The sequence below is a fragment of the Echinops telfairi genome, unplaced genomic scaffold (genome assembly GCF_000313985.2).
Source record: "Echinops telfairi isolate 266 unplaced genomic scaffold, ASM31398v2 ScPeMD7_8;HRSCAF=38, whole genome shotgun sequence".
NCBI classification, from domain to species: domain Eukaryota; kingdom Metazoa; phylum Chordata; class Mammalia; order Afrosoricida; family Tenrecidae; genus Echinops; species Echinops telfairi.
This window is the reverse complement of record NW_022103905.1, coordinates 12,173,786-12,194,480: the sequence shown is the minus strand read 5'-3', so window position 1 is coordinate 12,194,480 and position 20,695 is coordinate 12,173,786. Positions and strand designations below refer to the sequence as shown.

Genomic DNA, 20,695 nt, shown 5'->3' with positions numbered 1-20,695 from the left:
TTTGTCTTTGTGTCTTGATGGCAGCAGTGACAGTAGTGAGAGGAGGAACTGGCCGCACCAAGGGTCTCAGGTAAGAAGTTAAACTACACTGCTGAGTTGAGAGTAGTTGAAGTAGAAAAATCTTGAGGCCCGACAATGAAAAATTTGAGTACATCAGCTAACACTAATGGTAATGACAATGATGACTGCTAACTTTTACCAAGGCTTTCTTCTGATCAGAGATACTGACACCTTACCTACTTCAGTTCCCATAAGGGTCTCATTTTGAACCTGATGTTCAGAAAGAATTCCCAAGCATTTGAATCCAAACACGTTGATCCCAGAGTCTGGTAATGGATTATTAGAGTGGGTTTCTCAGTCCAGATAAAAGATAACAAGAGTGTTTAATATTTATTGCATTATTTTAAGCACCTTATATGTATGAATTCATTAACTGGCACAACAATCCCATATAGAAATGGACAACTAGTTGCCACAGAGTCAATTCCAGCATATGACATTTTTATTAATCTCTTTACAGCAAAATGTTAAGTCAGAGGCTTAAATTAAATAACTTGCTCTTTTAATAGAGATAGTATATGGTAGTATTGAAGGATTCTCTGGGCAAAATGTGATTGCAACACTGGGCTCCAACATAAGAACAATTGTCAGGATGGCGCCTGTCTAGGCAGTCTGTTGTTTTCTGTGTGTTGGGACTAATCTGATGGCATCTAGCAACAATAACAACAACAACAACCACAAAAACTGCCAAGGATCAAAAGAAAATGGAAGGAATGCAAAAGTGTAATTGTATGGAAAAACAAACAACCAAAAAAAACTGTCAACATTCAACCATTTCAAATGGTAGCATATGATCAAGAACTGAAGGTATTGAAGTAAGAAGTCCACAGTGCACTAATAACAAGATAAAAAACCAGGTGCCAGGAACTGATGTAATACCCATTGAAGTGTTCCACCAAGCTGGGGAATTCTTGACGCACTCACTCACCTATGCCAAGAAATTTGGAAGACTGATAACTGGCCAACTGGTTGAAAGAGATCTATCATTTTACCCATTCCAAATATAGTTGATCCAACAGGATGCAGAAATTATCAAATAATACCATTAATATCGCACGAAATTTTGATGGCAAGCACACAATAGCAGTTGTAGTAGTACATCCACGTGGAGCAGCCAGACATTCAGGCTGGGTTCAGAAGAGTATTTGGAATAAGGGATACCATTGCTGCAGTACGATGGACCTCTGCCTAAACAGAGAATCCTGGAAAGATGTTTACCTGTGTTTTGTTGACTATGCAAAGCCTTTCAACAATTTGGCTCATAACAAACTGTGGATCACATGGAGAAGAATGGGAATTCCACAGCACTTCACTGGGCTCATGCGGCTCCTGGATGTGGACTAACAGGAAGCCATCGGAACAGAACAAGAGAATGCTGTGCTGTTTCAAATCAGGAAAGGTGTGCGTCAGGGTCGTATCCTCTCTTCCTTTCATTATATTTATTCAGAACCTCACACTTAATCCTCTATATGCCCAGTAAATAATGTGAGAAGCTGAGCATCTCACATGAAGGGAGTCCTGGTGTTATAGTGGTTACATGTTGGGATGCTAAATACAAGGTCATTGACTCAAAACTACCAACCATTCCATGGTAGAAAGTAGAGGCTTTCTACTCCTATTAACAGTTTTGATCTCAGGAACTCACAGTGGTAGATCTACCCTGTCCTATAGGGTTTCTGGGTTGCTATGAATTGCAATTGACTTCATGGCAGTGAAGGGTTTGTTTTTCTTTTTGACTATATGAAGCACAACATGGCTTCAGTATCGGGGGACACAATCTTGTTTGATGAAAGCCAGAAGGACTTGAAACACTTGCTGATGAAGATCAAAGGCTGCAGCCTTCGGTATTGATTGCAACTCAATAGAAAGAAAAACAAAATGCTCACAACTGGACCAATAGCATCAAGACAGATGGAGAAAGGATGGAAGCTGTTAAGGATTACAGATGGAGAAAGGATGGAAGCTGTTAAGGATTTCCTTTTGCTTGCATCCACAATCAATAGTCATGGAAGCAGCCGTCAAGAAATCAGACAACCTGCTGTCTTGGCCAAGTCTACTGCATGAGATCGTTGAAAAGTAACGAAGAACAAGGATGTTGCTTGGATGATGCGGGTATGCTTTCTCATTCACTTCATGGGCCTGCTCCTTGGATTGCTGTTATCCCCTTCTGGTTTTACCTCCCGCATTCCATTACTCTGATGCTTGCCCACTCCTTGACACCTTCACATACCTCCTTTCCAGTAGTTTCTTCTCTAATCCTGCAATTTATCTGAAAGTACCTTCACAGCCCTTACTTATGAGAATCACGAACTTTTTCCTTAGAATATCAGGGAGCACTCATTCTCCAAGAGGTAATGAATACAATAGTTAAGAATGAAGACTGGGATTGACTGCCTGAATTCAAGTCCTGATTTTACCAAGAGTGTTGTTTTTAAGATAGGCGGACAAATCAGAAATACTGTACTTGATCCAAGCTCCACTTTTCCCATTTCTATCACCTTGGACAAATCAACCAATTCTCACTGAGTTTACACGTGTATAAATGAAGGCAATGATAATACCAACTTCACAGAATGATTGTTTGGGTTATTGAACCAAACATATGCAAAGTGCCTAATAGAATGAATAATACATACATAGTTGGATACTCTGTAGACTTACTTGGAATCACCTGATAACTTTGCTTCTTATTTTCTAAAGACCTTTTTGGTCTTACATTGGAGGTTATTAAATTTAATTTAGTCGGAAATGGTGGGAAATAAATGGAAAAGTTTCTATTATGAAATCTCATGTTTCATGTCAAACTGTGACTGTCTCTGTAGTAAGATATTTTTGTTGCATAAGGAGTTAACTCTTTATTTCCGACCAGGGCCTTCCCTTTGTTATGGGATACATGGATGAAAGGAAAGAGCCTTTTTATAAGGTACTTTTCTCCGGAGAAGTCTCTGGAAGGATTACTTTGTGGCACATTCCTGATGTTCCTGTTTCAAAGTTCGATGGTTCTCCTCGAGGTAATAATTTCTAATCATGTGTCTACTGAGAGTTAGCTGACAATAAATTTAGTGTTTTCCTACGTTCCACAAAGTAGCTACGCACACGAAAAATGATCTGTCATTGTGCATTCAAATATGTTTAGTATGTTACCTAAAATGTGAAAGTTTAAAAGTATAAATATGATTCTAATAGCTCCTACATAATTATATAACCAATATAATTCAAATTAACATCAGTTTAACATAACAAATGATGTTTGGTTTAAATAAATGAATGCTGACTATATAAATATGGGATATTTGTGAGTTAAATCTTATGCATATTAAAGAATAAATAAAAAAGTATTGCTACTAAAGTTCTAGGTCACACATGCATGAAGTTAATCTAAACAAAATGTGCTTAAAGATGTCTCTGATCAGTGGATGACTGCAGACCTGGTCGCTTAGGAATACACTTTGTCTAATCTCCTTAGAGTACCTTCAACATACAGATACTTTGGATGTCTTGGGAAAACATTTTTGAAGTCAGTGCAAATATCAATTTTTTAACAGAACTTAGGCGAGCGTCTTCCCAAATCATGGAAGCTTTGTCACAAATTTATGGTTGGGCCACTCCACATAATTTATGGTTGGGCCACCCCACATAAAAAAAATGTTGGGTATTTTTTTAGAAAAGGAATCATTTTAAGGAATATTAGGAAAACCTCAAAAAAGAGCCAAGAACCCGATGACTATCAACCCTGATGAATGAAGAAACGATGGGTGAAAGCCAGAAACTGGTAGAAAAAGATGATAGGATTACAATTGAAGTTGGAATCTCCTATGGTTTGGCATTTTCAATTTTAAGCGAACACGTTAGCCCAGCATGCACTCAGTCCCATGCATGCCAAAAAACATTGTGTGAGGGCCAGTTAGGTCACAAAGTTGATCTTTTCATCAGTCCTTTAAACAAAAGTGAAGCTAATGAATATAACTTTATGGAGTGAATCCTAACCAGTTATGACTTAACGATAGGAACCCGAGAGCAAGGCCCAACCAAAACAGTGACTTCAAAAAAAGGGTCCCATGAAAGCAGGGATGTTTGAAAGCATGTGCTAAACCAGTTCCATTCAATGCAGAGAGGCCAGCTAAGAAGGTGATGGCAATGGCTTTTACATTTTTAAAATGAAGGTGTAATCTTGATCTGTTTTCTTGAAGGAGATATAACAATCATGGACTTACCATGAAAAAGTTTTAAGAAAAGTGAAAATTGCACTGGTGTGTAAAAGGCCAGAAAAATTGCATTGAGGAGTTTCTTCCATAAAGACAATGTACTTGTTCATTCTTTGAGGGTACCAAGGCCTATCCTAGGAGAATTTCTTTGGGAAACCTTATCCCTTCTATTCTGCATCCATCTACAGCCTGGATCTTGCCCCCTTCAGACTTATTTTTGTTCCCAAACTCAAAGAACATAAACAAACAAACAAACAAACAAACAAACAAACATAATTGAACCCTTCCAGAATGCCCAAACTGCCACTTTGATGTATAAATTGAAGAATTAGGAATTCTTGGAAGGATTTAGATACTTTCTAAAGTGTCTATACCCAGTTTGAAAAATAGTTGAGAAACAATCATTTTCTTCAGTTAGCGTTTTTGTTGTTGTTGCTTTGATTAAGGTTCTCTCCTTTTGTAGCAGTACTTAAAAACCTCACCTTCATAAATGTCATGTATCCTTTTTCAAAGAGCACTGGTGGGACAAATGGTTAAGTGCGTGGCTGAGAACTGAAAGTTGGTGGTTTGAGGCTGCTCTGGGTCACTAAGAGCTGACTTGAAGACACCCTGTTACTAATAGCAACTTACTTATAGCCCACTTCTTGATTGTGATGATAATTCTTGTAATTGCAAACACAAATATAAATGTTGGCACTGAGCAGTTGGCAATTGTTGAGATGATTTATCATCTGGTTATTCTAATTTGGCTTGGGTAAAAAACCTGAAATAATTAAAGTAGATATTGTAAAGAATGTGGGCTCCAAGTTGAGGACCCTCATGCTGGCTCTGTATCCCTCCTTCTCCAATCAGTGAAACATCTCTGTGGATCATCACGTAGAAGTACAGAAGGCATAGGATCTCCATGCCCCAATTGTTGGATCTCTATGCACCCATTTCTGTTGGTCAACTAGCATAACTTTCAGTGTTTCTGTCCCACATCTTTTATAAATTGTTCATAGTACAAAAAGCCAAACCTATGATTCTGACTCATAACAACACTATAGGGCAGTGTAGAACTCTTCTACAGAATTTCTGAGAGTATAAATATTTATTGGAGCCGAGAGAGCCTCATATTTCTCAGTCACAGTGCCTGGTAGATTTGAACCACCAACACTGAGGCTAGCAACGCAATGCTTAACTAAGAGGGCCTCTGGTTGTGGAGTGGTTATGCACTGAGCTGCCAACCAAAGGCCAGCAGTTCAAAACTAACAGCTGCTCCACAGGCTCTCTATTCCAGTAAACACTTACAGTCTTGGAAATCCACAGGGGTAGTCGTCCCCTGTCCTAGAGGGCCACTATGCCTCAGAATTGACTCAATAGCAGTGAGATTAATAAAAAAGAGTCTCATAAGACAATTAGAACGTATTATGATAGATGGAAAAAGCTTCTTCTTATAACCTGGATTTCAAAGTTAAAAAATGAGGCCATACTCACATCTTAAGCTGCTTGTTGGTGTGTGTCTACGGTTTCTCATGCCTGTTCTGTCTCCCAGCAGCACTAAATGTTTGTTTGTTGCCAGACTCATAGAGGTCTCTGCCCATGCTTGTGCTAGTCCAAGGTATGGGACTGAGGTTGTAACAGTTGTAACAGTCCCTTTCACATAGAATAAGATCGAGTAACGCATTTTCTTCATCTACAAATGCCACGTCTCTTACTTTCTGAACCTTGCTGAGGTCAAGTTCAAAAGCATGAGTGGTCAGCAATATAAAATGGCATTCAGCATTCTTGTGAGCTTTGTATGATTTTTTTTAGATATTCACATGGTTACCACCTGTCTTGCTAGGTGCCATCCAATTGGTCTGGCTTCTACTGACCCTATGCCTCACAGAAAGAAACACTGCCTTGTCCTGTGCCATCGGCACTGTTGTTATTTTATTTGAGCCTATTGCTGTAGCCCTTATGTCAGGAACTCCCTCTTTTTCACTGAGACGGTTCCTCTCTTTTGATGACTCTCTTGCACTAACCATGATCCTTTGTTCCAGGGACAGGTCACTCTTGAAAACAGGCCCAAATATGCGGGATGAAGTCTTAACTTCTTTGCTTCTAAAGAGCCTTCTGGCTGTACTTCCACCAAGATAGATTTGTTTTGTTCTTGCAGTCCGTGATATTTTCAGTATTCTCCACCAGTGCCATCATTCAAGTGCACCAATTGCTCTTCAGTCTTCCTTGTTCATTACCTAACTTTCACAAGCATACGAGGTGACTGAAAATGCCATGAGTTGAGTCAGGTATATCTTAGTTCTCAAGGGGATATAGATCCTCTTCAGGACTTTAAAGAAAGCTCGTGCACCAGATCCGTCCAGTGCAATGGGTTGTTTGATCTACTGCTTCCATGAGCATTGATTGAGGATCCAAGAAAGATACAATCCTTGACTCAGTCTGTTCTTCTGTTTATCTTGATGTCATTTGTATAGTGTGAGAAATTTGATTTTCTTTCCATTGAGTTGCAACCCATCCTGATGACTACAGTCTTTTTTCTTCCTTAGCAAGTGCTTCAATACCTCTTTGCTTTTAGCAAGCAAGGTTGTGTCATTTCCAGGCCGTTAATAACCTTTCCTTCAATTCTGGTGCTCCGTTCTTCCATTTATTTCTCTCTTGCAACTAAGATATATTTAGTCTTCGGTGGCATACTAAAGTAAACAGAGATGAGTCTACCATTTCACATCATTGCAAACGTTTCTCAGTCTTTTGGTTGATCTGTGTCTCAGATGAAAGAACTAATTTTTGTACAAATCAATTCTTCTGAGCTTCCAGACAGTGGGCCAGTACAATTGAGTTTTAAGAGAAGACAATGGATGGCAAGCAGGCTGTTATGATGATAGAGCAGAAGTGTTTCTATAACCCAAAGAGATGGTGCACCTTGTTACTATTTTCCATACCTATGTTGAATCAAATTAAGTGCTTTTCTTTTACAAATTGTATTAATTATTTTTTTCTCTCTTTTTAGAAATACCAATAAGTACGACCTGGACTCTTCAAGATAATTTTGATAAGCATCATTCCATGTCACAAAATATTATTGACCATCTCTCTGGGTTTAGAGAAGGCACTGGAACTGCAGTAGTCACCTCATCAGTGTACATTCCAAGTCTCGACAAACTAATATGTGGCTGTGAAGATGGGAGAATTTTCATTACACAAGGTTTACATGCTGCCAAAGCAGGACTCCTGGAAGGTGGTTCCTTATTAAGAGGTCATTGGATTTTATTTTATCCTAGTTATTTGATTTATATCATCTTCAACTTCAACAGGTTGTACTAAAGAAGATTTCAGAGGCTTAAACATTTGCTGCTAAATTTGTGCTCATGTTAATTTTAAAGTGGAGCACATGTGCACATGTAGTTTCTTCCATGAAGCAGCTGATAGATTTGTGGTTAAAAGCCCAGTGCTTAACCTGCTGTACTTTTTCATAATCTCAAGCAAGCTATGCAATGAAAAATGTGTTCTGCTCCTCTTTGATCATCCAATCCTCTAAAGGCATCCAGTTCTTCTAAAGTCAACTGCTATAAGCAATTTCTCGGTACCTATCTTGAAATTTCCTGTGCATATATGAACACATATCAGTAGCGTGTATACTTTTAACTAGGTTACAATATGGGAGCATATTCTAAACACTTCATCTAAACATCTTTTTAAAAGAATAACCGAGAGCACATTTTCTATATGCTAATTTTAAATGTTCAAATTAATCAAAATGGATCTTATAACTCTTCTATTAATGAGTGTTTTAGCTTTTTCCAGTTATTGGCTACTGGAAACATAGAAAATGTACGTTATTGTTAATTTTGAAAACATTCAGCTGAAGGACATTTTAGAAACAATTATTTTCCTCAAACCATTTTTTCAAACATTTGCCAGCTGTGTGTTCTCACAAGACAAAGAGTATCTTCCTGTTTGATTATATTTTTCTTGTTAGTAAAATGTATATGTGGTTTTGAACTTCTGTGTAAATTGTAAGAGTTAATATTTGTTACATAAAGATCATTATATTTTGTAAGGGGGAAGGAAATAGAGGAACTGGTTGAGATTTGAGGATGTGTAGAAAATATTGTGTTGCTGCATTAGAGCATAAGAGCCCTAAAGGGGTAAATACAAAATCTCCATTTAAAATAAAATCAGCTCACTGTGACTCCTATTTGAAGTAGGAGTAACTGGTATAGAGCTAAATGGCAGTGGTTAAAAGTTGTTGAAAACAGCTTAGACTGAAGTGTCTAATAATCTAGCCTTTATATCCAGAGAAGTAGAAACTTGCATTTGACTTCTAGCATAAGAGTTAGCACTCCTCACGGTCTTCCGGGGGTTAAAAGTGAGGATGTACCGGATGGAATCAAAGTCACCAAAGTAGAATAAGGATGCGTTGAGAGTAACTTTTATTGTGAAAAAGGAGAATTTGTGATCTATAATCCTCCAACAACCCTCTGCCATGAAGTTGACCCTGACTCTGAGTAAGCCTATGTAGGGTTTCCGAAGCTGTAAACTGCTATGGAAGTGGACAGTCTCATCTTTCTTCCATGGAGCCACTGGTGAATTCGTGGTTAGCAGCCCAATGCGTTACTGACTATGCCACCAGGCTGTAGAGTGGCCTATAGTCCCCTTTAGTTTTTTTAGGTTAAGCTAATGGGGAAGGAAGGTGCCATGTACTTGGTTAGAGAGGAGGGAATCAGCTGTTCGTATACCTGGTACGGTCTATAGTACAGGTACAGTACAAAATACCCGTGGGCCTACTAAATGGCTGGCACGGTGTAAGGAAATTCTGATAGTCTCTTATTTTTTCAACATCTTTTGTGATGTAATACTACTACTCTCTCAGTTTCTCAGCTTCAGTACCTGTGATTTTAGAGGGAGAAAAAGTACCCCTTGCCTATAGGGAAACATTTAGCAAATGAGGGAACTACAATAAAAGAAAGGAAGAAAACAAGAGCCACATTTCTCTAACAGTGGATCTATGCACTTAACCATGACCCTGTTTGTTTTTCACACTAAGATGCAAGTCACTTAACCTCTCTGAGCCTTCTGATAGTTATCTGGAACTAGGTAATGATTAACCATTTTCAAAGCAAACCTTCTTGTGAAGTCTTACGTTTCTTTTATACGACACATAGTCATGCTGTCTGAAAAGATAGCAGTAATATTCTGAGCTTGTATTTGGGGGGGTGCACTACATTAATTCTTTACTCTTTTGAAGCCCTGTTTGCTATTTCAGAGCACTGGAATTGTAACCTTGCTAGTGTCCTTAAATGACTCATCGACTTTGAACCTCCAGTTCTAGAACTCCAACAAAAACATGATCTGGTTTACCAGGAAGCACTTGGCTTTTGCAATGATCCAAGAGTTGGTCCTGCGTTTTAATAGTCAAGCGTGTAGTGTCAGTTCTATGGAAGTTTTTCTTAACATTGAATTCTTGTAAAAAGAAATCTCAAACATGATTTTTGGAATAAAAATAATTTTCCCTTTCTTTAATTTAATGTTTCTTGTTTTCCAGATTCCCTTTCTCACAAAGTTCTTAAAGGCCATCACCAAGGTGTTACTTCATTACTATATCCACATGGTCTCTCATCAAAATTGGACCAAAGTTGGATGGTGTCTGGGGACTGGGACTCATGCGTCATCTTGTGGGATATCTTTACTGAACAAATTTTGCATAAATTCTGCTTGGAAGCTGGCCCAGTGACTAGTCTTTCGATGTCACCAGAGAATTTCAGAGTAAGTTAAAACAAAGCAAAGCATGACAGAGAAACCTGAATGTGACATAGAGTCATGGAGCATTTAGAAAATGGAAGAAAGAAACCATATTCCCATAAAAAGAAAATGTTTTATGTTCACATGCTCACTGGATGATTTTCATATATTCCTCTCTAGTCTCTACATGCAATTTACTGTAACAATTTGTATTATACAAATAATTTAATAGCAAAGCAGAACTTTGATAAACACTTGGTTTTATATTAATGATTTCTCTCTCTTTAAGTATGTATTTCTCTTAAGGATTTACTTTTTTCTGTTTCTGTCTTAAATTTTAAAGAAATTGGCTTTTTTATTGTAACAGTAAATGGAACTCAACATAAAACATTTCATATAATACTATGTCCGTAGATTAGGAATTAATTTGTGCCTTCACCATTTGCCATTCTCATAATATGGATACATTTTAATAATCTATTTTCTTAAATGAATTTTCTGTTTGCTCATTAATTTAGTTAACATATAATGAACTTTAATACATTTAAAGAGATTCTTCTTTGTCCTGGGAAAACTGAATTGGTTTTCTTTCCTCCTGAAGCATCAAATTTAGCTCTAAGTTGAGTTGATACCTTTGTTAAGATATGAATGAAGCACTCCTGACTTTCCATTGTAAAAAAGGCACATGGTTAACATAAGTAGTTTTGTAAGTTGTTTCATTGTTTTGCAAAAATTATTTCTTCATATTAATATTATAAACGGTCCGCTCCCAAGTCAACTCAGCATTTGCTTTAAATTTTAAACCAGACTTTTGTAGTATGTCAGAAAAAACCCACTATTTCTTCACCATAAATGGTTTAAAAACAACAACAGTGAGACAAGGTTAAGTGCTAAACAAAACAAAACGAGTGAGAATATTTGGGAGGCATTGATATATGCCCCTTATTCCTGAAGTTCTTTCCCCTCTACCACCCGTCTTTTATAAATCATACTTTTCTCCAAGTTTGGGCACTCCGGTCAAGGCCTTTAACCCTATTGGACTAGGATTCCTAGGCACTACTTTCATTCACCTGCCTTTTCCTTCTTCCTCAGTTATTTAAATGTAAAGTTCAAAGCCATTTAAACTAAGATAAAAAGGAAAGTGACTGAAAGTGTAAGAGGTAATTTTTCATACGTCCGGGTCAAAGCACTGTTACTAGGCCCTACAGGACATGGACTATCGATTCAGAAGCCTAGGTTAATCTCTAATTCCCCACACCCCACCCCTCCTCCCAAAGTATCTGTTCCAGGTTAGTTTCATGTTCTAGCTTCTTTTTGCAACCTCTTTTAGTTTCACAATGTCAAATTCCTAGAAAACAGAATCTTATTGGCCCAGTATGGGTCATTAGTACATGCCCACTCCTGGCCATAGACTGGTCGTGATAGTGGTGGTGGTGGTGGTGGTGGTGGTGGTGTGTGTGTTGTTTGTAGGAGCTGTGATGGCATGGTGGATAATGCATTGGGCTGCTAAGTGCAAGGTGAGCAGTTCAAAACTACTAGCTGCTCCGTGGGAGAGACATGAGATTTCTACTCCCATAAAAAAGTTATAGTCTTGGAAGCCCACAGGGACAGTTCTCCTCTGTCCTTAAAGGGTCACTCTGAGGAGGAATGGACTCAGTGACAATGAGTTTGTTTGTTTGACTTTTTCTTGCGTGTGTGTGTGTGTGTGTGTGTGTGTGTGTGTGTGTGTTTAAGACCTCTGCTGCATATTGAACTGTTCATTGTAGAAGCTGTGGGCTGAATTAATTTTCTAAAGTAATAACGTTGGGAAGCCATTGGTCTCTGATCTCTTGGACAAGTTGGCATCCCAATCTATCACATCTGTCATTTTGTGAATTTTTAATTTTTTTTCTCTAGTCTTCTGAAAAAGCATTCAGAAAGATAGCATGCTGTCTCCCAGAGAGAGAGCTTAATGATTTGTACTGCAAGAGTCTCAAAGAACCTCAACAGATGCATGCACTAACCCTCGAAGCCCTGGTTCGGAGCCTTAGGGAAAATAGGAGCTTGGTAAGGTGGTTAGAAGAGAAGCAGGGAGCAGAAGAGATCCGTGGACACCCTCCTCCTCAAGTCGTTTAATGGTGGGGACCTGGAGACTTCCAAAAACTTCGTGGGAAAATTCCATTTTTCCAGGAACTTTTTGAAGCCCCCTCCAAATATCACTTATGGTGGGACACAGAGCTACCCTGTTAGTTTTTCTCACGTTAGGCTTAGCACAGCTTCCCCAGCAAAGGTGGTCATTGTCCTAAACTGTGCTCAAGGTGCTGGCTATGTTAAAAGCATCTTAAAGACCCTCCCTCCTGTGAGCCTATTTTTGGTCCTTGTATCTTTGAAGCTGTGCTTTCTGTTGGAACTACCTAGTGCTTACCTCTTTTAGATTGTGTCTGTACTGTGTTTCCTGCTTGAATAGAATCTGTATAGTTCTGGGAACAGCACCAAATCACATTGTGAGGCTCTAAGTGGAAAACATCATCAGCTCATGATACCCTTGGGCCTAAGCTTGAGTCTACAAATAGCTTCTTTTTGTGGCAACAAATTAGTTCTGGGGTTTATTTTATTCTGCATTATTTCCGATGTCTGCCTCCTTGCCTGAATTTGCTGATGGTCAAGTCCCTCATTTATCTGATATGTAGATCTAGCCTGGAATTCTCCACTGACTTGTATCTCTTGACCTTCCCAAGAGGTTGTTCATTGGACCCCAGTGGAGGGTCCTGCTGGAGAAAGCAGAGGGGTAACTGAGGGTTTGAACAGAGATCTTAGATGTTACTGGGAAGGAATGTCTGATTTAATCATGAAGAAAGCATTTGAATACTTACAATAAGACTGCTGTTGTTTGATTTTTTTTTTTTCCGGTCCACAGTTAAGAGGTGATCCGATAATTTGCTGTGTGTGCAGTGACCATTCGGTGGCTCTTCTCCACCTGGAGGAGAGGAGCTGTCTCCTCCTTGCCCGGAAGCACCTGTTCCCCGTGAGGACAATAAAATGGCACCCTGTGGAGAATTTTTTAATCGTTGGATGTGCAGATGACTCTGTGTATATCTGGGAAATCGAAACAGGTAAATTGAAATTTCGCTTCCGTCCATCCTTTGTACGTTTATGAGATCAAAGCCTTTGTCAGGATGGAGTTCCAGGAAGGACACGGTGTCTATTTCACTTTGCTTTCATCTTTGGTTACACTGCATTTGCTAGCTTCCAAGGAAGGCGTGTGTGGAAAATAAAACACAATGGCATAAGCCAGATCCCGACCGACTGATGATTAGCTGACAGGGCAGTGCACAGGAATGAGCCAGATATTTCTGGAAGCTATAAATAAAAACATAAGTTATCTACTTTAATTATTAACAAGAGTGAAATTTAGTGTCCTACCAGTCTCAAATGATCATTAAATTCTGCCTTCTTCAGCATACTCACCATCGCAGCAGTGTTTTGAGCTAATTGATGATCAGTAATAATGGAATATAATTAATTACAAAACTCTGAAAGGTTGAGTCAGCGAAACTGAAAACTGAGTGGCTCGGTTGAACTTTTGCTGTCATAGGGTAAAGAGTGTGCAGTTTGAATTTTAAAACTTCAAAAAGTTTTCACTGTGTAACTGAAAGTATGAGACTAACCCATATCAGGTAAATGCTGGGGAAAAACAAAAAACAAAAAAAGCACTCATTATCTCCTAGTTGATTCTGACTCACAGGATAGGGTAGAACTATCCCTGTGTGTTTCTGAGACTGTAACTCTTTACAGGAGTAGACAGCCTCCTCTTTCTTCCACAGAGCACTTGGTGGTTTCGAACTGCTGACCTTTCAGTTCGCAGCCCAACACATACCCACTAGACTCCCAGGGCTCCAAGTCAAATTCTGGGAACATCTCACAAAAGGCAAAGTAATGAATGCATGTGAGCCGGGAGTTTGCTTGAGAGTACATTTCAGTGGAACTGTTCCATGAATCTTTATTGATTCATCACTGGTGGTTTTATGGTGAGTTTTATTAATAGGCTGGATAGTTTATGATATTATAGTTTAGAGCCACCTTTCACTAAAATAATTGCTATTTTCTTTACATCTTGTGTGCATTGTTGTTGATGCTTGAAATACCAGAGGACTGAAGTTGAAGTCCATAGGATGGCTCCCAACCACGGAGGGCAACCTACTTCTGCCCTATGTTTGAACCTTTCCTTGTAGCTTTGACACACATTTGTGCTTCTTTCATCATCCGATCCTCATAGTTTCTGGGGTTGAGACGTAGAAGAGGTATCAATTCTCCATTTTAATTGATGAGGAATCTGCTACTCTGGACTTTCTCAAGAACTAACATCAGTCTTAGGTGGGTCTACAAACTGCGACCAGTCAGCCACATCTAGCCTCATGCCTATTTTTGTTATTAAAGTTTGGTTGGACACAACCATTCTTTCCTATGAGAAATTCTTTCCTATGAGAAATCAGGTTAATGTTAAAAGATTGCACAACGAATAACTTATATATCTAGTATGACGGGTGCTGTGACTCTTTGAACAATTCACATAAATTAGAGTTTTCATATTCTTAAGCTGTCATTCATAAAGGAAGGTCAATGTAATGGTTAGAGACGTAGGGTCTCAAGCCGGAGCTTGCCTCCAGGATCTGCCAGTGACCATGGTCTCGAGTAAAGCATTTAGCCTCCCTGTACTTCTTTCTGTACAATATTGAGCTTTGTTCCACTTTTTTTGCCCCGCTCTATTCAAGACCTGCTATTGGTATCCCTTTCAGAAGTTGGTAGTGGTGGCCGGGCACCATCTAGTTCTTCTTGTGTCAGAGTAGTCATGGTTCTTGTGGTCCATTAGTCCATTGATCTAATTGTGTCTATGGTTTGTAGCTTTCATCACTCATCTTTTCTCCCAAAGGAGAGACACCAATAGTTGCACCCTAGCTGGCTGTTCATTATCTTTTAAGCAGACCCCAGTTGATATTCATTAAAGCAGGATGTGGAGCGTTCTCTTTGTGGGCTATGTTATGCCAACGGACTTTGGTGTTTCCAAAGCTGTAGTCCTGAGTCCTCAGCTTCAGAAACTCATTGATTATATCTAAGGCGTTTTTCACAAATTTTCTTTCAGTGTGGTTCGCTGAATTTATGGATATATTTGCAGCAAAGGTAAATACCCATATGCAATTATCGTCTCACACCTGTATAGCCTGTATGTCTATCCATATATCTACTCATAAACCACTCTAATTGCAAGTAGGTCTACATAAAAGTATCTACCTCTCTTGCTTTTTACTTTTGCATTCCTCCCACACCTTGACTTCTGCTTATGAAATCTGAATCTGTAAAATATATGAGGGCTACCAAAAAATTCATGGACAAATTATATTGTCTTTTAATTCCATTTTCCCATGAAGAGTTTGAAGCCTCCTAATATACTTACGTATGAATATGTACAGCTGTAATGCTTCCGTTTGTGAACATGTAGTAATCTACCATTATTTTCTTAGAAAATAGGATATAAGAAGAATAAAGTAATATTTGGATCTCAGTGTTCACGATTCCCTTGTCTCATCGTGTGTCACTTCTCAGATCATGTAATTATTTTACTTATGTACGTTTTGGTGGGTGGGAAGGAAAGCAGTGATGAAAGATTACTAGTATTTCTTCAGGCTGTATTCTCGACTTCAGTTTGAAATTAGTTTACTACCCAATGTCATAAGGAAATTCTGTAGAACATTAAAAAAAATACAGAGATGCATAAAACAAAAACAGAACCTAATCTTATCCCACCATCTCAAAATAACTGCTATTAATAATTTGACCTACTTTCTGCCAGACATCTTTCGATAGCAAGAAATAAATGCTTCTGTTGGTCTTGGCAGGAAACCAAATTCAACCCAGGTGAGTCAAATGAAGCACCTTAATGAAATGATTACTTAGAAAGTTGTTGTAGGGATTAGGGTGCACACAAGGAATTGCTGGTGAGGCCGCCACCACCAGGGAAATATCACGAAGCGCTTTTCACCTTAAGACCAACGGGATAAGAGGAAGAATGAATGTTCACACAGGGGGTTCCGTATTGAGCTTCTGACCACAAGATTGGTGGTTCGAACTTAGCAACACTCTGAAGGAGACAGATGATGCTAATTGCTTCCATCTGGACTTAGAGTCTCTGAAACTTGAAGGTTGCTGTGAATCAGAATCAATTCAATGACAGTGAATGTGGGGGAGTCAAGTGCCAGCTGGATCTGATGAAGTCTGGCCTTGCCTGATAGTGTAGGTGGGACACTGCTTCTTGCAGAGCTGTGGGGCTGAAATAGGGACAGCATTAGAAGACGGTCTTTCTTCTCCTTTAGTTATTTCCGTTGGTTTAATTCCATGTTAGAGGACAATTCTAGGTGTCAGTCTTCTGATACACAGAGCAAGACACCGAGAAGGGTGGAGAAAGGATGGAGTAGATTTTGTAAAATGATCAATATCTGTAAATTGTTCATTATGGACACATCACAGTTTAATTCAGGAGTCTTCTATAGTTGGTTCTTTTTTTGCTTGTTTCTTTTTTTAAAAAATCATTTTGTTAGGGGCTCATAAAACTTTTATCCCAATCCTTTCATACATCAATTGTGTAACGCGCATTTGCACATCGTTTCTCAAAACATTTTCTCTCCAATTAAGCCTCCAGCATTAGGTCCTCATTTTCCCCCTCCCTCCCCGCTCTCCCCTCCCTCATGAGCCCTTGATAATTTATAAATTGTTATTTTGTCATATCTTGCCCTGTCCGACGTCTCCCTTCACCCACTTTTCTGTTGTCCGTCCCCCAGGGAGGAGGTCACATATAGTTCCTTGTAATTGGTTCCCTCTTTCCTACCCACTCTCCCTCTACCCTCCCTGTTTCGCCACTCATACCACTGGATAGTTGGTTCTTTACATAGCTTTTTTTGCAATATGTTTAGCACCAAATTAACAGTATGATAGTAGTTCTAAATGAAGCTGTTGATCCTTTGGTTATTTATATTAATATTTTATAAACACCCTCAACTCCACATTAGATGGAGATTACAATTGATTGTAATATTGCTAATCATTTTATCGATGTTTTTACATGTGTTTTGCAAGCACCAGGCAACTGGCTATCATTTTGGAGCTCCAGAAACATTCTTCCCCACACTCACTTCTATTGGATACGTTTGCCATTCCTTCGTCGTCTTGTGTCTGGTATTGGCTTAGCTGTGAAGTTTCTTTTAACTCTGTGGTTACAAGTTTGCTTGAAATTTAATGAACCAAGCCATTTCAGATAGCTAACATGCTTCCATCATATTTATTATAATAAATTGTGATTTCATCCTTTTCCTATAGAGATCAAGAGTATCTGAAATCAGGTGTCCATGTTTATGAATTAGTGGAAAAACAATGGTTCAGAACAGAACAAGTCGGCTGGATGAGTGTATAGAATCAGTTCACTGATATGCCTGACCCATGAATGAATGACAATATGAATGAGTGAACCAACCCAAATGTTCGCGGGCCTTAGCAGATTGAGTATGTATGGGTTCACCTTAATAGTCAGTTGTAGTGGTTCTTAGAGGGGTTTCCTGACTGTAGGCTTTTAAAGCCTCACTACAGTGTCTGCAGCTAATGGCCATGCCACATATCTCCGGGTATTTACGCAGTTTACTTCATTCCGTTTTCAGACTTCTGCTCTTTCTCTTTTCTTAGGACGATCCTCCTCATAGGCTTCGCACTCTTTTCATTGGGGAACAGATCTTAGTTCCCTCCCAGTATTCTGCCTCATAGAAAGACGTGGAGACGGAATACATTTACATTATCCACTCTTTCTACACTATAGCAATTTTGGAGCCGCTAGAGAGACAATAGGAGTTCACAGTGGGCTAGGGGCTTGGGCGACAGGATCAAGAAAGAAGAGACAGAAGAAGACCCCTAAAAGTAAAGGTAATGCATTCTTAAGGGTACCCAAAGTCTTCCTTTGTGTGAAATTAAATACATGCTGGGCAGGGTTAGGCCTCGGGCCACGCTCCCCCAGGTGTAGAAGACAGGCTGTCAGGCCTTCTCAGTTATTCACAGTGCTTGATCACAGCCGATTATTACTTAAGAGCCTTGGTGGCACAGTGGTTAAGTGCGCAGCTGTTAACAAAGAGGTCATCCATTCTAATCCACCAGCTACTCTGCAGGAGACGGATACGAAGGCCTGCTTCTATAAGGAAGGTGTCAGCCTTGGAAACTGTGGGGCAGTTCTGCTTTCTCATTTAGGGTCACCATTAGTCAGACTCACTCCAAGGCTATGGGTTTTATTTTGAGGGGTGGTGGTTTTTTTCCTGAGTCTCTTCCGGAACTTGTACACGTGCATTTCAATGGCTGTTTCCGTGGCCATCTTATCTTGAAATCAACACGACTTTTGGTTTGTTTTTCTGTGACAAGGGCCAGTTAGATGCATGACAGGGGAAAGTCAGGGGTCATAGGTGGGCACACACAACTCATTGCAGTGGCAAACCACTGAAACGGAAGTCTTTTTTATAACACAGGGGCCTTCGTCTTCTGGGTGAATACACATGCCTGCCAGGTTGGGAGTGATGAGACCATCCAGTTTTGCGTATTGATCTGCCGGATGTCCCATGATGTTTCAGTCTGATTAGAAAGGGGAAAAATTGGAGATGTCAGTTTGATTAATATTTGAGCTTCCACAATGTGTTTGGCACTGACAATTCTGGGCAGCTTTGTCCCCCTCATTGCTGTGAGACACAAGAGGAATAATTCGATACTGATTTTTTTGCTCCTAGAATACATACCCAAAATAGATCTTTGATGTGGCCTAATTATTCTTTTAATAATCAAGTTATACTTAGGAATTTCTCATGCTTTGGGAAATGATTTGCATAGCAGGGATGTTGTGTAACACCTTTCTCGTGTGCTGTCGCTATAACTACTGTGATTACTATTGAGTATCTTCTGTTAAGCCTCTGGACTGTGTAGTGAAAGAGACCATATTAAGCAGTTGGACTTTAGGGGAGAAAGCGAAATCTTGTTTGCTTTAACATAAAACATTTCCTGAGAAGATCATCCTGAGATTTTTTTTCTTGTAACGGTCAGGATAGCAAATCTTTTTCAACTTTGTGAACCATACAGTCCATGTTGTAAACACTGAACTCTGCCATTGTAGGTAGCAAAGACGTCCTGGACAACCCGTGATGGAGTAAGTGAGGATGGGTCTAATAAAACTTTATTTACAAAAGCAGGAAGCAGGTTAAAGTTAGCCTTGGGGCCATAGTCTGGAGACTCTACAGACTAATTATATTTTCAATCTACTATAACAATCCACAGTCACTCTGTTTGAAGTATGGGTATGAAGATGTCCATTTTACTAGTGAGGAAATGGAACACAGAGAGGTTTTATGAATCTGCAGGGCTTTAGACTGAGTAACGGTACCTAGTCTCCAACAAACGTGTATGCCCATCTTGGATTCTAGTTTTTTTCTCCAGGACACTGTCCTACAGGATCGCTTTCATTCTAGTGTTTTCCCTAGTAGCACAACAAGAGCACCCATTGCAAATGGAGTCAGCTTTTTTGAGACTGTTAGGCAGGGGATTCGATAAGGATAGTTTCAAGAAAAAAGAAAATGGTTTCCACAAAGCCTGCTACGTGCTCTCCTGCTAGTCTTTGACTATCGCTCAGTAGCTGGCTCTTAATGTACGCACAGATTAGAAGCAGCAAATTACAAGTGGCCATTGCTCTGATAGCAAAAGTGACAGCTAGCAGGAAAGGAGGAGAGGCAGGGGCTGTGCATCACTGCTCAGGGCAGTCTTTTCTGTGCTCAGAAAACCATCACCAACACATGCTGGAACCATTTCCCAGGGTCAGGATGTTCTGGCGTTGGGCCTGCACAGGCTGTGAGCAGCAAGTGGCCCACTCACTTACCATGGTCCATTGCAGAGAGCTGGACTTTTCTTTCCAGGCAGTGCTGGGCTCCAGGAAGAGTATTCGCAGGTGGTATGGTCACAGGGAATCTCAGAAGTAAGGAAATCCAGAAGCTGAGGGGGGCCGGGATTTCAAGGGGACTGACCCTTGAACCAATAAGTGGGTTCGAATGTAGGGTCCATATGAGTCTGTTTTTGCTGCATCCCTCAGTTGCAGCTCAAGTCTGAGCCAGGTGACATTGAAGAAGAAGCCTTGGAGACCCAGTCCTCAGAGGATAGTATATTGTAGGAAGGAAAACACATTCTCAAGTTTCACACATCCCACTTAGGAATAGGACTTCCTTGCTGTTGTTAAGTGCTGTCAAGTCAGGTTCCAACTCTTAGAAACCCCATGTACGACACAAAGAAACACCGCCAGATCCTGCCATGTCTTTGTGATTGTTGTTATGTTTGAGGGGAGTCCATTCATAGGAAATTAAAGGAGTTAGAAAGAAGATATTTCCAAGTTATTTTCATGCCAGACGTTAAATTTTCTGCTAATTTCTTTTTGTTACTGAAATTATCTGTGGTTAGCTGATAATAATAATAATAAAATATTAAATCTACTATGATGCTACGTGAATGACGTACATAGTTTCAAAAAAGAGATAATGAGGATGATTGTCAAATAATGTCACATTAAAAAAAAGAATGCGCAGTTTAATCTTTGATTGTAGATATGAGATTCCTTTCATTATTTAGGATAAGAGCTATATGGACAATATTCTGGACACAGTTTTCCAGAAATA

General features: G+C 39.5%; 1 protein-coding gene across 1 annotated transcript in view; it reads left to right on the top strand.

The window, feature by feature from the left end:
* Window positions 1-20,695, top strand: part of WDR72 (WD repeat domain 72) — a 259,271-nt gene that overhangs the window by 51,673 nt on the left and 186,903 nt on the right. Inside the window, 4 exon segments of the mRNA XM_004709519.2 lie at window positions 2,930-3,071; window positions 7,255-7,500; window positions 9,790-10,010; window positions 12,883-13,078. Coding sequence (XP_004709576.1) covers window positions 2,930-3,071; window positions 7,255-7,500; window positions 9,790-10,010; window positions 12,883-13,078 — 805 coding nt within the window.